Below are 18,612 nucleotides of genomic sequence, written 5' to 3'. Positions count from 1 at the left end.
GTGTGACACAAGTACCCCTGTGGTCACTACTACTGGGATTACACTGGGTCAGACCCGAAGTCAACACAGCATTGGGTCTCACCCAAGGCCCACAGTGACCATTGCCTGGCTACCACCAGTTCAGACAAGGTCCAAGGGCTCTTCAGTCAGCATACGGTGAATCCAGCCAGGCTTATGTCCTTCCCTTCAGGGCAGTGAGCTGAGGGCAGGTACAGAAATGCCATGCAGAAACCAGGACCTGGAGTCAGGAACTTTAGGAATCTATTCAGTACTCTGTTCTACTGCTGCTGAGCTGGCACCCAGACTGCAAAGCAAAGTCCTTTACACTCTTCCTTCCTCTTTCCTGATGTGGAAGGAGTCTTTGCATTGCCGCCACTGCCTCATGCCTGGCTACTGCCAATGTTCAGTCAAGGGTCAGGCTGGCTATTCAGTCAGCTTATGGTCAATGCTGCCAGGCCTGGGTTTCTAACTTCAGGGAAGTGGGCTCTTCTTGGCCCAGAGCACGTCCAGAAATGCTGTCTGAGAGTGAAGGCCTGGAATTGGGGACCCTAGGAGCATGCTTGGTATTCTGCTTCACTGTGGCTGAGCTGGTGCCCAAGCTGCAAGACAAAGTCACCTTCATTCTTCCCTCTCCTTTCATCCAGCAAGCACTTCTCCCCATGGCCACCACAGCTGGGAATTCACTGGGTCACACCTGAAGCCAGCATAGCTCTGGATGTCACTCAAGGTCCATGACAAGTACTGCCTGGGTACCCTTGATGTTTATTCAAGGCCCAAGGTCTCTTAGTCAGCAGGTGATGAATCTTGCCAAGTCTGGGTCCTTACTTTCAAAGCTGGAGGCTCCCTTTAGCCCGGTATGTCTAAAAATGTCATCTGGGAGATAGGGCCTGGAATTGGGGCCTTAAGATTCTGCCTAGTATCCTAACCTACTGTGGCTAAGCTGATATCCAAGTGGGAAGACAAAGTCCTCTTTACTTGTCCTTATACCCTCCTCAAAAGTCCCCCTATACCTTCCCTATACCCAGCTGCACTTCCTGGGGTTGGGGGAGAGGTGGTGCAAACACTTCCTTGGCTGCCCAAGCTGGTGTCTCGCTAAGTCATATGCACCCCAAGTCTCTCGGCTCTGAGCCCAGCACAGCACTAGTAGAAACTTCCTGGAGTTGCGAACTAGTTTATGACACACAATTTTGGAATTTTAATCCCCCAAAATTGATGTGCTGGTTGCTCAGGTGCCTATATGTAATAAATAAGACAGCTTGTGAAAGGGGTTAGGCATGGTACCTAGAGAGGAAGACCTGGAGGTAATGTTACATCCTTCTTCCACTCCATTTTGTAGAAGTCGCCACTGTTGATGTCTAATGAGTAGTGATTCACGTTTTGCTAAATTGAGAATGCCAGACTACAGACTAATGCTCTGTAGAGTAGAGCCGAGCAGGAATATGTACTATCTATGCTGTTTTCTAGGCAGGAGACCCATGTATTTTTTTTTTCTGTTAGAGGTGGGGACAAACCTACATCACATCTTTAGAAATGGACAAAAGGTTGATTATCTAACTAACTCTAGACCTCTCCTTTCTAAAAGCTAATTCTATGGAGTACGTATGGACACAAAGAAGGGAACAGACACAGGGGCCTATGTGAAGGTGGAGGGAGGAAGGTGAGGATCAAAAAACTGCCTACTGGATACTATTCTTATTACCTAGATGGCAGATAATCTGTACACCAAACCCCTGTAACACAAAATTTACCTATATAGCAAACCTGCACATGTATGCCTATATCTAAAATAAAAGTTACAAAAAATTAAAGGTAGTTCTGATTTAGGGATCTTTGATGTTGAATGTTGATGAAAAGTGATTTTATTTGTGATTGCTAGTTTCAGAACCACTACGATGAAAAAAGTGACTAAACTTTTGGTAATGTGAACACACTACTCCTTAGAAGTATTGTCCAGACTCCAAATTCTGCCCATCATTTCTTCATTTTCATGCTCTCTTGATCCCCTAAAATAATTAAACTTCCCATTTCATGACTGGAAAGGCATTGCACATATTTTTACATTAAAGTCCTGGAACTTTAGATTATTTTCTACCAGGGATATTAAGAAATTTCAGGCCAGATGCAGGAGCTCACGCCTGTAATCCCAGCACTTTGGGAGGCCGAGGAGGGGGGATCACAAGGTCAGGAGATTGAGACCATCCTGGCTAACACGGTGAAACCTCATCTCTACTAAAAATACAAAAAAGTAGCTGGGCATTGTGGCGGGTGCCTGTAGTCCCAGCTACTCAGGAGGCAAAGGCAGGAGAATGGCATGAACCCGGGAGGTGGAGCATGCAGTGAGTTGAGATAGCGCCACTGCACTCCAGCCTGGGCGACAGTGCGAGACTCCGTCTCAAAAAAAAAAAAAAAAAAAAAAAAAAAAAAAAAAAAAAGAAATTTCAAAGCCATCTTTTCTAATCACAAAATAAAACATATTCGTTGTACCCTGTATCAGTATGTACTTGTACTCAGTATGTATTTGTACCTTATTTTAATGTTCTGCATACACTTATATTTAGGAGATTTTTTTCTGGTATTGGTTTATGTGCTAATTTACTTATTTATTTAAAGAATGAATTACTTAGTTAATATTTATTTTCCGTACATACATGTAAACTCTGTAAGATCAGAGCTCTTTTTGTCAGAGGCTGAAGATAAAGTCTGTTAAGTCAATTAAGAGCGTAGACAGTGCTCAGTAAATATTTGCTGAATGGAATACATGAGTGAATTGTAAACACTTTGGAATTTATAGAAAAGTGAACATAAGAAAATGTAGAAGCCCTAGAAATAAACCATATAACACTGAAAATGTACCTGTGTATTTAAATATGCCTGTATATACAGAAGTCCTTGCTTTGTACCGTAGTGCATGACTAAAAAAAATGACTTTGAAAACTGAAATTATGTAAAGCAATCCTAATAATCAATGAAAACAGTTACTATTGCTCTTTGACCTTTAAAAATTTTTAAATCACTAAAATCTCTCTTATTGTTAGCTGTAAAGGTATAGGGAAATGAAAAAAGGTAAAACTAATATTTGTTCAGTACACAGCAATTTAAAACATTAGAAACATTGATATTAAAGTCATTTCATTGTACAGTCTTATCAGGAGTATTTGAATAGTGCTTGCCTTCTTCCTGTTGTACAACTTATGATATGGAGCATGTATTTTTTTTCAATGCCTAGACAAACTGCCATGCTCTCTAAATGTGGATCAGCTTACATTTTATCCTGTGTGCTTTCCATGTCAAGAAATGTCTCCTAAAATTCCTGAATGTGAAGTTTTTAGCCAGTATCACTTTCTCTAGGACATCATCATCCTTTTCATCACAATCACTTTCCTTGTTTATGTTGATTAGTTCACCTTCACTAAGTTCCTCTGACTGCATATACAGAGTCTCTCAATGGCGAATGGCGGCATCATTTACATTCCATGGTTAGCTATGTCTTCTCCATTTACGTTTGATACAAATTTTACTTCCAATAGTATTAATTTTTGTTTCTGTACGTTGCCTTCATTCTTATTGGCCAGTTCCCTCTTTGATTATCCATATTACATGCATTTGTCTTTGGGAGACAAGAAGACATCACATCTACACACTTTGCTGTCTGTGTGTGAACTGAATAACAAACATGCAGTGATCAATCACTGACATATTTTAAAGAAGCACCCCATGCTTGGTCAGTGATCATTATGCACATATGTTAGTTATGAAATGATTTATGGACTGAAGAGCTAGCAGCAAAGTTTGTACTTTATGAAATTACTATTAATATACCATGTTAACGGAAATTTGAACTGTATTGTTAGGGACTATGTTATTTAACCTAAATTGTAGTAACTGAAATGCACACATATCAGACTGAGCACAATGAGGGCTGCCTCAATTCCTAGCTTTATTTTATAGAAATACATATTTATTGTTATTGATCATTTAATGTCTCTTATTTTTATTTTTAATTTAAGTTTATATAATATACATGTCAAAAAAGGCCAGCTATTTTGACTACATGTTTTATGATTGCATGGTATTTTATTGTATAGTTGTACCATACTTTATTTAACCAATCTTCCTTTTTGGACGTTTAGGATTTTTCTGTTTTCTCAGTTATAAACAATGCTAGAATGATCACTTCTGTCACTAAACCTTTGAGATAACTCTTATTTATTTAGAATGAATGTATTTCTAGTGGAAGAATTGTTGGCTCACAGGATATATACACTATTTAAAAATTTTCATGTCCTTCCAGAAATTTTCATGTCCTTCAAGCATCTCCCTTTAGAGAGATGTTTCCATTTAGGCTCCTACCAGTAACGTAAATCAAGAAGTGCTGGGTGCATGACTCCCAAACTCTTGCCCACGTTGGGATTATCATTTTTTTCATTTTTGACATTTAATTAAATTTATTTATTTATTTATAGGCAGGGTCTTGCTCTGACACACAGGCTGGAGTGCAGTGGCATGATCTCGACTCACTGCGACCTCTGTCTCCCAGGTTCAAGTGATTTTCATGGCTCAACCTCTTGAGTAGCTGGGATTACAGGCACACGCCACCACACCCAGCTAATTTTTTGTATTTTTTTAGTAGAAATGGGGTTTCACCATGTTGGCCAGGCTGGTCTCAAATGCCTGACCTCAGGTGATCCACCCACCTCGGCCTCCCAAAGTTCTGGGATTAGAGGTGTCTGCGCCCCGCCATTTTTTGAAATTTTAATAGATGAAACACATTTTATTTTAATGATTAGTTTTGATTTTTAATTAGTTTGAATATTTTTCATGGGTTTATTTGTACTAAATAAATTTTGATCTATGGAATTTTATTCTGTCCTGTATTATAATAGTTTTCAGATGGTAGGGATTTTCTGGTTTTATTGGGTTGTTTGTGTACATATATTTCTACAGATTTATATATGCACGCATGTGTGTGTGTCTGTCTAACCATAATAAATATATTTGTGTGTGCTTGAACTGCATTCGCATGTATATAACATTGTTGGTTTTATCCAGGGATTTTGAGGAGTATTTGTGGGACTTAAATTTGTAACATGACCATCAATTTCCAACTGCTTTTCTTTCTGTCTGTCTCTTTCTTTTCTTCTTCTTCGTCGTTGTCTTCTTTTTTTTTTTGGAAAGGGAGTAACCCATGACCTGGGGGAAATTCTAGTTAATTTTTCATTACGTGATTTTCAGGAGATAGGGTCAAAAGGAGCTAGTAGGGCATTCAATTATGTGCTTGAGTGTGTTGGAAAATGTCTTTTTTTTTCTCCCCCTCAAATGTACAATATTTTACTTGGGCTTGTTTTTCAAGTGCATTGAAGTGTGACTAAACATTTTTGGGTACTACCATTCTGTAAAGAAGAGGGCCCATCTTGTTAAATATTCCTTCATCAACTTTGCTGTTAGCCAGTTATTGGTAGGGAGAAGCTTGCGAGGACATGAGCTTTAGGCATTGGACAGAGGGAGGGTGGGTGGGATTGGGGTGCTTTGTTGCCCCTCCCACAGCTGTATGAAAAAGTGATTGGTTCAAGCTGGCTTTTGTCTAATAATTTTGGATGAGTCATAAGTGGAGAAGGCGGGGAAGTGAGTGGTTAGACCTCAGCTCATCTGAGGGCTAAAAGTTCTTTGTGACACATCACACGGAGTTGGAGTGCTGTCCTTCTGGAGAGTGGTGGAGATACAGTTCAGAACCAAAAGAATAGAGAAGGGCTTTGATTTCTTTTTGGCCTTAGATTGGGGATTTGGGAGGCTCAGCAAGAAAGATGTCCACTGAAAATGTGGAAGGGAAGCCCAGTAACCTTGGGGAGAGAGGAAGAGCCCGGAGCTCCACTTTCCTCAGGGTTGTCCAGCCAATGTTTAACCACAGTATTTTCACTTCTGCAGTCTCTCCTGCTGCAGAACGCATCCGATTCATCTTGGGAGAGGAGGATGACAGCCCAGCTCCCCCTCAGCTCTTCACGGAACTGGATGAGCTGCTGGCCGTGGATGGGCAGGAGATGGAGTGGAAGGAAACAGCCAGGTGAGGCATGGCTGACTGTATGCAGTACTGACCCAGGGAAACAAGGGCAGGGCAAGATGCTTGATCCTGGAGTGCCGTTCTTTAGCCTTAGCACTTTGAATGGCCAATGGGCATGATGTTGGCTGGGATAAGGAATAAATAATTCTATTTCTTCTTTTCTTTTTTGTTGACATGAATGCAGGGCACCTCTTATTTCACTACTCTTGTTTCACTACTGGGGCATTGTTTCATTGATCCATGTTGCTATAATTTTGGCTTTTATAAGGAATTAGAAATACAGGTCAATTTATATACTATTTAATAGTAAAATATTTTAGAGAGATAATAAACTCAGGTACTCAAAAATGACAGCCAAGAGATATGTTTCCAAGTGTCCACATGCCAAGATCTCTTGTGAGATTTTGTGTGACTTATTACTTATTCCCTGTTAAGAGAGAGGTTTTGGCTAGGTACAGTGGCTTGTGCCTGTAATCACAGAATTTTAGGAGGCTGAGGCAGGTGGACTGCCTGAGCCTCAGGGCTCAAGACCAGCCTGGGCAACATAATGGAACCCCATCTCTACAAACAAACAAACAACAACAACAAAAAAATCAGCCGGGTGTGGTGGTGCATGCCTGTGATCCCAGCTACCCAGGAGGCTGAGGTAGGAGGCTCACTTGAGCCTGTGAGGTCGAGGCTGCAGTGATCTCTGATCACGTTACTGCACTTCAGTCTGGGTGACAGATTGAAACTCTACCTCAAAAAAATAAAATGAAATAAAAAAGAGATTATTAAAACAATGAGGAAAGTTGCTCTTATGGTAGTCCCCCCAAGGTTATCCACAGTTTAGCTTTTCATGGTTTCAATTACTCACTGTACAGTACAGTAAAATATTTTGAGAGAGTCGCCATACTTATATAACTATTATTATAGTATATTGTTATATTCATTGTTTTATTATTAATTATTGTTGTTAGTCCCTTACTGTGCCTAATTTATAAATAAAACTTTATTTGGTTTTATATATAGGAAAAAAACATAGTATACATAGGGTTTAGTACTATCCATGCCTTCAGGCATTCACTGGGGGTCTTGGAATGTATCCCCTGTGAATAAGGGGACTACTGTATTTCAAGTATAAACCTGCAATCTTTTAACCATCCAGCTGAAAGTAGAAGGTTCATCTGAGTTTGGAGTTTAGAGGCCTGAATTTACTTTGACTCTTGCATCTTAGTGACAAGACACTTGGTTTCTTAGAGCTTTGATCTTATTATCAATAAAGAGTGGATAATAATGCCTATTACATATTATATATGTATGGTATATAAAACATAGATTATATGTAGATATAGTCTATAGTGTATTTATAATGTCATGTATTTATATACATACATGTATATATGTATATGTATGAAAATGCTTTGTAAATTGTTAAGCATTACACAAATACCTAGGGTTTCATTAATTTCATAACAGAGCTTTTCTTTTACATACAGATTCAGAGATATTCTCCAGGCGAATCTTCTTCTGTGACATAAGGCAATTATGTAATACAAAGACTTTGACTATAATGCAGTTGTTGGTCTCTCATTGTCATCATTATGTGCTGATTCCAATGTATTTCACTTTCACAAACAAGATGATGTTAAGATAAACCTTTTATAGTCTATAATTTAATTCAAATCAATTCAACTCAACCAGTGTTATTTGAATGAATAGTTTATGTCAGGCACTGTTTTAGGTACCATGAATATAGCAGTAAGCAAATGAGGATCTTACATAGATCTCTGTATCTTATTAAAAAGTTTGAAGTAAGTTTAATATAATATCTTACAATATGAAAATAAGGAAAACCAAATCATTATCCCAGCTTTGAGTTTAAGAAAAACAAAACAAAGATAGATGAAAGTCTTCTTCTGTGGTTACAGATGGAAAAAGGATTTATGGCCGCTATTTTTTTCTAGATAGAAAGAAATTCTAGAGTCAGAAAGAAAATATTTCTTAAAATCACTTTAATCAATTAGAGCAGATGAGCCGTAAAGGAGCAATAAGCCAATAGCCTTTCCCTTTATGGATGAAGAATTTTTATTTTCTGAGGCATATTTTAAAATTTCTTACATCATACCACTTGTAATCAAGTCTTTATGAAGTTCATTGGATTTTTTGTAGTTTAGTTACTTAGGCTTATGCTTTATAGCTTATGGATTTATTTTTATTTCCACAATTTTTTTTTTTTTTTTGAGATGGAGTCTTGCTCATCACCCAGGCTGGAGTGCAGTGGCGTGATCTCGGCTCACTGCAAGCTCCGCCTCCCGGGTTCACGCCGTTCTCCTGTCTCAGCCTCCTGAGTAGCTGGGACTACAGGCGCCTGCCAACGCGCCCGGCTAATTTTTTGTATTTTTAGCAGAGACGGGGTTTCACCGTCTTAGCCAGGATGGTCTCGATCTCCTGACCTTGTGATCCACCCGCCTCGGCCTCCCAAAGTGCTGGGATTACAGGCGTGAGCCACCGCGCCCAGCCTATTTCCACAATCTTAAATAATGTTGAATGCCTTTAGCCCTTTGGGATTTTTAGTACTGAAGAAGCTTCATAAATCAATTTATTCGATAATGGGGGAGAAGTTTTTATTCCTCACCAAGAGTTTCTAGGTAGCTTTGCCTTGCAGAAAGATCTACTTTAAAAACGTTTAGAACTGATGGAGAATTTCTTATCTTTCATAATTTAAATGATGCTCAGAAAAAAAGTAATTCTGTTTTACTCCTGGCCCCAACAGTAGTATTAAGGAAAGAGACCTAATTTTTAAATATTTTCAGTTTACTCAGTAATTCTCTTTCTAATAGATATCTACAGTGGGTGTGATTGTTTAACTCTTCTGTTTGATAGTTACTTAATATTTTCTTCTTCTAATTAAAGAAGCTTTCATAACACATTTCCACTCCTCATCTCTAATATTTTCTCTTGAAGCTCTTCATTCTTTGCTCTTTCGGGGCTTCTTCCCAGGATACAGCAACTGTTTCTTGTTCCGCTCTCTCAGAACCAATAACGTGTGTAGAAAAAATCCTCTGTAAAGTACAATTTTAGTTCCTAAAACATCCTCCAAAAGAAGGCTTCCAAAGTGAAAACTTTTTACTAGTGAATCTATTTCATTCTTTCTTTTCCTTCTTTCTGATAGAAAAATACAGTGTGAGAATTGTCTGGGTGCAGCCTGAAGTGTTGGGAGATTTTGATCTAGTCTTGGCTTTGCTGCTCTTCAGCTGTTTAACTTTGAGCAAGTCATGTAGTCTTTCTGAGCTTGAATTTCTTTTTTATCAGATGAAGGTCGTGTTGGGTTGCATCCTCCCTAACATTATACATATTTCATAGCTCTAAAATTTCATTCCTGTGTGTATACCGCTATACTCAGCTGTGACTCTAAGGGCTACTTTGACTTTCTTATTTTCATCTTGAAGTTCTTTGTGAGTTGTTATCATAGAGTATAATTCAGGTATAGCTTTCTGTTTTTCATTTCAGTCAAATGCAGGTCATACTTTATTTTACATAATCCCTGGTCCCAGAAAGGTAGAGAGATTATAGTTCACTGTATACGTAATTCAACATTGAATGATAGAAGCATAGAATTTTCACTTAAGATTTTTAAAGATTAAGATGGTTTTGAATACTTTACCATCCTTAAAGATGTTACTTCTTTGGGAGCACATGTGCCATTTTGCTGATGTAGTCCATACCTAAGACACCCTACTGCTGGAGAGGAAGAGTGTTGGGAGCGTACCGTGTGTCAAGTCCATGCTGTATAACTTCTCTTTATAGGACTTGCCACAATTGCTGTTGATTAATTCATTATGTATGTGATATTATTGTTTTCATATGGCCTCCCTCATTACATTAATTTATCTGCAGACAGAGACTACCATGTCTGTCTGTTCACTATCATATTTCTAATTCATGGCAGTGTCTGATTCATAATAGGCTCTTAGTGAACATTTGTTTAATGTGTGATTGGTTGAGAACTGATTGCCTTTGATAAAGCTGTTCTGAATATAATACTTTCTTAGAAATACTAATTGACCAAATTAGGGTTCTGTATAATTCTTCTCTTTCTGACTGATAAACAGCTATGGAATGAATGACCCAAGGTACCCAGTATGCCATTGATAAAGCTTAGAAGAGGACCTATGTTTAAAGTTTCAAACTATTTTATTAATATATTGATCATATATGCATTTATAAAAGCACAGATATAATTCCTTATTTAATTGGAATCAAATAATCAGAAGGCTAATAGGAGTCTCAAAACTGACATGTCATGTCAATAGACAATTCCATTATTTTAGTTCTTGAGCCAGAAACTTTGGAGTCTTCCTTGATTTCTATCTTTCTCTACACCCAATATCTGACCAATTGGCAAATTCTATTTTACCCTTAAAGATATTCACATATTCAGAGATCTCACTACATCTCACATTCAGTACTGCTACAACTCTAGTTCATCCCATCATTTCTCACTGAGATTGCTGCAGATGCCTCCTAATTAGTTGATCTCTTTGCACCTGCTCTTACTTCCTTTATGAACTATCTGCCATGATCTCTTTGACCTTGTCTTCCTTTTCATTTCCTCGGCTTCACTCTGCTTGAGCCTCGTTGGCCAGTCATGCTAATTTGTCAGGAACTTTGTACTTGTTGTTCCCTCTGTCTGAAATGTTCTCTCTTCCCTGAACCCCCACAGTTATTTGCATGGCTCATTTCCTCATCTCCTTCAGGTCTTCATTCAAATATTACCTGCTTAGTGGTTGTCCTATCTATAATTGAAACCTTCCCTCAATACTTCCTATCCCTCATCTTTCATTACTTTTGTCCTTAGCACCTGTCATCATTTAGCATATTGTATATCTTGTTATTGTCTCTTCCCAATAGAATTAAAGCTCTGTGAGGGCAGAATTTTTCAGTTGTTTTGCCACTATATTCCTAGTGCCCGAAACTATCTGGCACACAGGTCATTCTCAATAAAGACTGGTTAATAGAATCAGTGAATAGAGAAATAGAACCTTTATTCTTAGTTTGCTACTCCACCTAAATTCTTTGGAGAGGCTTGGAGTGAATATGCTTCTGGAAATATTCAGCTTTTCAGTAACCTTTACTACCTGGGACATACCCTGCTTTCAGAATGTTTTTGCAATAATTTTTGACTTCCATTTGTGATGTCTAGCTTCCAGATATGATAGTTTTTTTCTCCCATTAAAAGCACTCAAAGCTACCAGACTAATAAAAGTTTAATGCTTAGAAGTAATTCATTTTATATATGAAGATGTGACATGAATCTTTTTCTGGCCAACTTATAAATTGATAATATTTTGATTTTCTGTGAAAGCCACAATTGATAGCCTATTTTATTCCATAGAGAGCTAACTCTCTGGACTTCTACAGCTCCATGTAGGTTCTATTATAAATCTACACCGCACAGAACTCAATATCATCCTTCTTTCTCTTTTAAGACTCTATACTTTTCAGTTGGCTAATGATTTCTTACATATTTTTGAGATGGCTAATGATTTCCTACACATTATTGAGATGAGGAAATCTGTAGGAAGAGTAGATCTGAAGTTCAGTGTAGGGTATTCTTGTAGGAATATCCAACATTGAGCATCAGCGTTATTATGACTGTAGTACCACTTCAGGAATTTCAGGTTGGCCCTGTGGCTGAAAAAAATGAGAATTGTTTCAATTACAGGGGGAGATGTCCCCTTTTAAGTCATGGAAAGCACAGTAGTTATCCTATGAACAAGTTTAAGTATTTATATGAAGTTTAAAGTAACACTCAACTGCATCACCATCCCTTTTACATCCTTCATCTGTTCTTGCCTTTCCTAAAAGTTAGAACTTTGAATTTTCAGTGGTTCTTCCAAAATAGAGCACAAGTTGAATACAGTAAAAAGGGTAGACTTACCAGACCTGAAAAATTGTTTGGAATTGGTGAAGAAACCTGTGCTTCTTCATTATCCATTAAGAATGTCTAGGTGACTAGGTGTCAGCTAATGGGTTCAAAAAAGAAAACTGGTAAAAGAATAATTCATGATCCAAGTTTGATCATGGCCCAAAATCAGGAGAAAGGGAGCTTTTTTCCCCCTTGCCCAAATTCTTTATTCATTTGAGTAGGGACATCTCTGCAAAAATGATTATTAGCTGTCAGTTTATCTTCAGTGAATTTTCAGATGGACAGTGCTGGACTTAACCACTGTTATAAGAATGTTTGTTAAAGATAACTCCCCCAGTGTAATTAAAACTGTGCTGCCAAACTTGGATATAAAGGAAAGCCATCACAAGTTTCAATAAACACAAGCCAATAAAGGAAAGGGGTATTGATGTTTTATTTCCAACTGGACACTGCAAATGTACATCCACTTGTGTTTCTACTTGGCAGATTTACCTGAGCCACCTCTGAAGTACCTGATTTAAGGGCATGGCCATTAAGCACCAACATGTGCACTTATACTCTGGGTCTGGGCAAAGACTACTGTCTCCCAGTCTACACTGACTTCTCTGTCTTTTCTCTACTGAATTACTTTGGGAAATTCTATTTCAGACCAAGTTCATTTTTCTGTAAGAAAAAGACTAAAGGAATTTAATCATCTATGTAATCATATATAGTTATGTCTATGTAGTTGTATACAATAACTTTAATAGTTGATCTAGAATTTTAAGAATTCTCCTTAAAAACCTCATTTTTCCCAGATGTACACTAGCGTTGGCTTCTTTTATGGGTGATAAGGCACTTGTTAGTTAGCAAGAAATTTATCATCATTTCAATAGTTGTATGTAGTTGGAATTTATTTAGTGTAAAGGTCATGTCTGTTTTCCGCTGTACAACTGATATGTTATTAAGTTAGAGGTCTTGTTTTTTTCTTAATTATGTTTAATCATATGATTGGAAAGTTACAAAATTCAGTGATTCCCAGTGGGTCTTTTTTTTCTTCAACAAACGAGTGAAATGCCGTTTGTTTGGCAGTCACTGAAAATGTCTTAAACTGCAAAGTATTTTATCATTATTCTTCTAAGACCTTGGAATAAATAAACTTCACCTAATAAACCCCTCCTCTAAGGTTAAAACCATTTTGTAATTGCAAGTATTTAAAAAGGCTGCTTCTGAAACAAATTTTTCTGTAACTTGTCAAGTACTGAAACAAAAAGAAAGTGGGAAACTTACTGCAAATATGTAGTTATTCTTAGTTATTATGAAGGGGAGATAGTGGCTTTTAGTATACTCTACAGTAAAAAGTCTGTTTTTATTTATTTATTTTTTAAACGTAATTACATGGTTCTAAAGCACCTTTGTAGATTCATCAGCACTTGGATAGGGTGAACTTTGGTACTTTTGCCTTACCCTTTTCTTTAATGGGCTCTGATTTGAATTGAGTAGTTTTCAGTTTTTTTTTTTTTTTTTTTTTTCTAAATCCAAATTTGTCCTTGATATGCGAGGAGGCTAGACAAAGCATGTGCCGTTTCTGGAATGAAACTGCCTGAAAATGATCTATTTCAATGGGAAAGCTAGTATCTTATGTCCAAAAGGATTTGTTGGAAGTATAATCAGTTCCTTAAACAATTAGAGCAATACATTTTAAAGGAATTTAATAGGCATTTTTCCAGAGTTCTCCTTATGTTGTAAGCTGTGCTGTAATATGACATCATCACAATGTTCAATATTTACTGAACTTAAAGTAAAATAGATGCTAAACTGAGCTATGAGATAATATTTATCCCTTATAAATATAGATTTTAAGGAACTGGCTAGTTTTGAGAATTTATATTTCCATTCCTTTATGGTTAAATCTTGACCTAAAGAGCTGGTGTAATCCAGAAGGGTGAGTAATACTATTTCATAAATCCACCCTATTTTGGATTTATGTTTTCCAAATGCACTTTTTAAATGTATTCAAAGTCATATTTAAGTCTAACCAAGTTGCCTACAATATAAACTATGGAGAGGAATAAATAAAAGATGGACCACAAAGAACAGCAATGGTTTTGTTTCTTTTTCTTTTTAAATAAAATCTTATTAAACTTATATTATTTGGACAATTGAAGATTGTCTTAGCCTATTCAGGCTGCTATAACAAAATACCATAGACTGGGTAGCTTACAGACAACAAAAATTTAGTTCTTATAGTTCTGGAGGCTGGGAGGTCCAGTATCAAGACACTGTCAGATCCAATGTCTGGTGAGAGCCTGCCTTCTCACACATGGCACTGTATCATTGTGTCTTTACATGGTGGAAGGGGCTAGATAGCTGTCTGGGGACTCTTTTATGAAGACATTAACCCATCTAATCACCTCCCAAAGGGCCCATCTCCTTACACCATTCCCTTGGGGGATAGGATTTCAATATATGAATTTTGTGGGGACATAGACATTCAGACCATAGAGAGGATGATGGCAGAAAAGAACTACTATATATAAGTGAGGCTTAGTTTTTTTTAAGGAATAGATTTGGCAGTACAGGCTGTTGGCAGCTGATAGAAGTGGGGGCACATTTAGGAAAGATAAGAGGGAAGTAAAGGCCTTGTAAAACACTCCCCTTTACAGGGCTTCTAGCTGCTCCATGTCATTCATCTTGGACTTAAATTCTATGACCAAATATTGTATCCCTCAGAAAATAAGCATACTCTTAGGAATTCAAGAATAGTCAAGAAGTCATTACACTCTTTATAGATGACATAATTCTAGATAACTCTGACTTGCTTTCATGTATGATGGTATCTTCCTTTTTCTAGAGTCTTATCTTGAGCAATAAATTATAGTATCATATAAAAATATGATTCATATGCCAATTACCAGCAAACATGCTTAGAGATTCTATGAGCAAGCATGAAAAGATGATATACCTGAAGTTAACCAATGTAACATTCTCCATCAAAAATGGATTAGTCTCAAGATAACTCTAATCACCTTATTACCTTTTACAGTTTTTGTTAAACACATAGAATTATTTGAGTGTGATATAAAATTGTCATTTTTTTCTCCCAGTTCCTTCTATTTCTTGACTGTAACTTGAACCAAAGTGAGTACTAATTTAATCACACACACACACACACACACACACACGAACACATGAATATTAGAAGTCTTTCATTCTGTTTTGGAATGTGTCACAGCTACTTTTGTAGAAATAAACCAAGTCCAGTCCTGAAGTTTCAGAGCTTCTTTGGTGGTATTGTTGACCTTTTAACTCATGAGGTAAACAGTAAAAATCTCCCTTCCTGCATTTTTGGGAAGGATACAGGGAGAAGAAGGAGGGTCTTAGAATTGTGGGTAAGGTTGATACAAGGTTACCACTGACATGGGAGTTGCCTGGCTGTGAGAGCCTTCCTGAGAGGAGCATGATGGGAGAAAGTCTTTAGATACAGCTAAAATACTTCTTAAACATATGGGTGCTGGGCTTGATTAAAATTCTAAATTTTCTTTGACATTGTGGGCTGATCACTTGATCTATTTTCACTCCTGGTTCTACTAATGTGTTTTTTTCCCCCTCCTCTGGGGGTGGTACGAGGTCTATAAATAATACCCTACGTAGAGCTTCCTCTGATCTCTGCCCTTTGTTCTCATCTTTAGTGAGTTAGGTGAGTGTTTAGCTTTTTCTAGGAAAACATTTTTCAATCATTAAACCTTTGGGTGAAGAATGTAGAAAAACAATTTTTATTCCATCTTTATCTCTTTCAATATCTCTCAAAAAGTTGAAAGTGAAAGAAGCCTTTTTGTTAGTATCATGATGAATAGCAAAATGATGATGCTTTCCCATTTTCCTTTAACAGTGTAGGAAGTGTCTGTTTGTGTAATATGTGGGATATAAAGTCTGTCAAATGTGTTTTGCTGTCATTTCCATTAAGATTTTTTATTGCTATATATTGCTAAATTATCAAAATGTCTAGGAGTCTTAGAAAGCAGAAGCTAGAAAAGAGGGTTGTTCCATTGCTAAGGTTAATAGGCAATCTCGTATTATCAGAATAATCTGTTGTTCACCGAGCTTATGTATATTTAAACACACATGGAACCAGACTTGAAGGGTAAAGCTTTTAAAATCACAATAAGAGGGGAATATGCATCAACTGAGATATGTGTATTAAAGGAAGACACAACAAAACGTGTCGGTCTTCCTTAAGCATCAATAAAACAAAATTTTACATTCATCTTGCCACTTCACACATCATGTTTCTTATGTCTGAGATAAATATTGGTTCATCACTGATATTTCACCTTATTTAAACTTGCCTCGTGAAGTCACAACAGAATCCTCACAGTGGTGGCTGTTTTAATGCACTGTAGGCTGTACCCACATGGAGAATTTTGAAATGCATATTTTTCTACCTTATTAAAAAATTTAGTTAAATAATTGGTCTTAAGGATCTCATGGTTACATATAGGCAGATAAAAAGCCAAGGATGCTTTGGCTTCTCTTGCTTTGCTTTTTTCCTCTCTAACTTCAGGGGAAGGAGCAGTCTAGTGCTTCTCTTTGGGTGTATTTATGAAGATTATGTAATTAATGATATAATAAGCTATTAATACTCCACGAAAGGAGACATTTTGGAAGTGCTGGAAGGGGTGAAGATGGAGGGGTTAAGACTGCTATTTCTAGAGGAAGTTAGAACACTTTTAATTGCTCTTCCCTAATCTCATCTTCCTAGGTGGATCAAGTTTGAAGAAAAAGTGGAACAGGGTGGGGAAAGATGGAGCAAGCCCCATGTGGCTACATTATCCCTTCATAGTTTATTTGAGCTGAGGACATGTATGGAGAAAGGATCCATCATGCTTGATCGGGAGGCTTCTTCTCTCCCACAGTTGGTGGGTAAGTATGCTGTTTGAAGTTTGTATTATTTTTTTCGGCTTTACCTATCCACAAGTCTCCATCCAGGCAGATGACTAGTAGTGTAAGCAGAGTTAAATGTTTTATAACATTTATTCTCTCTTTTTGTATTATAACATTAGTATGATTTATTGCAAGAAAATCTGAAAAATGTACAAATATTAAGAAAATAGTAAACTATCTTCCATGACATCTTCCCCTGGTCATTGTTGGCATTTTGAAATATTTCCTTCTAGCTTTGCTTCTCAATCCTTTCCCTATGCTTTTCAATTTTTTTTTTTTTTTTTTTTTTTGAGACAGTGTCTCACTGTGTCACCCAGGCTGGAGTGCGGTGGCGCAATATCAGCTCACTGCAACCTCCTCCTCCTGGGTTCAAGCAATTCTCCTGCCTCAGCCTCCCGAGTAGCTGGGATTATAGGTGCCTGCCACTTGTACCTTACGTACTTCAGATGCATGAAAAGTGTGGGGCTTCTTTGCAAATCTGACTAACAAGCTCTCTGAAAAAGAACCAAGTGTATATACATCAACCAGACATATGCCTCACTTGACAGCTAATCTTTTCTTCCAACACAAATGCTGCGGCATTCATATTATCTATAATATAAAGAAATGGATGTCATAGGTAAGCCTTTTGTCTATAGCTATGCAAAGAAACGTTGCAGTAACTCTAATATTAGACAAGAAAGTTACAGTGGTCACCTTCTGCAGGTCTTTGATCCACATCTTCTTGCCCACAATCCCAGGGCAGGCACACTGCAGACCCCTTGGAAAAGTGCAGTCATTGCTACAGGTCCAGTGCTCACCTGGTTATGGAATTTCCTAGGAATAAGAAGTGGAGCCCCTGCACTTCTTTTTAAGAAAAATGTGATCTTTGGCACACCTAGATCTGAAGGGTAATACGGCAGTTTAGGCCAAGCCACTGATAGAATTTGAAAACAATGGCTCCAGTTTGGAATGCAGTGGTGTGTGCTCAAGGTGTTCAGCATGATGAGTTAGCATTCAATACACAAAGTACTAACTACAAAGGAAGCTGATGCTGCCCTGTACCATGAGGTTCAGTGACTTTGATGGTGGTGATACAAATGATACTTGGCACCAATGTGACCTAACTCAGTCACTTACCTGTAATGTCCTGCTGGATCCATGTCCCACCCAGCCTTTCTCCACATGCAGCTAAAGGGGCTTGACTTTTGCCTACAGTCAGCTCTAACCCAGGAACTAGACTATTTCTCTTCTTACAGATGATTTAAGTCCTGTTTTACAGATGATGAAACTGAGGTCCAGAGAAGCTTGGAGTGCAAGTCTAAGATCAAAGACTTCTAGAAATCTAGTGTCTGGACTTCCAGTCCAATATAACCAAGGATGGGTGAATAAAGAGACTCCATTTATAACATTAATCTTATGCCAATAAGTGAAAGTGAATGTAAATCTGTGCCTATTAAATGAAAAATAACTAAAAAAGAAAAGTACGACTGGACATGGTGGCTCATGCCTGTAATCCCAGCACTTTGGGAGGCCGAGGTGGGTGGATTATTTGAGGTCAGGAGTTTGAGACCAGCCTGGCCAACATGGTGAAATCTCCACCCCCGCCTCTACTAAAAATACAGGTGGAGAAGGGAGAGGACTTATGTGAAGATTCTGGACGGACAGAAATGATTATTTTATACATTTATTCAGCAGTGGTACATGAGCTTCTGCAATGTGCCGAACACTGTTCTAGGCCTTG

At 37.7% G+C, this 18,612-nt stretch overlaps 1 protein-coding gene across 1 annotated transcript in view; it reads left to right on the top strand.

Annotated features, from left to right (window-relative positions):
* The window catches only part of SLC4A4 (solute carrier family 4 member 4), a 400,518-nt gene that overhangs the window by 157,214 nt on the left and 224,692 nt on the right, over positions 1-18,612 (top strand). Inside the window, exons 4-5 of the mRNA XM_010384086.2 lie at positions 5,923-6,058; positions 16,708-16,868. Coding sequence (XP_010382388.1) covers positions 5,923-6,058; positions 16,708-16,868 — 297 coding nt within the window. The remainder of the gene's footprint in view (positions 1-5,922; positions 6,059-16,707; positions 16,869-18,612) is intronic.

This window comes from Rhinopithecus roxellana, chromosome 2 (assembly GCF_007565055.1).
Source record: "Rhinopithecus roxellana isolate Shanxi Qingling chromosome 2, ASM756505v1, whole genome shotgun sequence".
NCBI lineage: Eukaryota > Metazoa > Chordata > Mammalia > Primates > Cercopithecidae > Rhinopithecus > Rhinopithecus roxellana.
The sequence above is the reverse complement of the archived record's forward strand: the minus strand, read 5'-3'. Positions and strand labels throughout refer to the sequence as shown.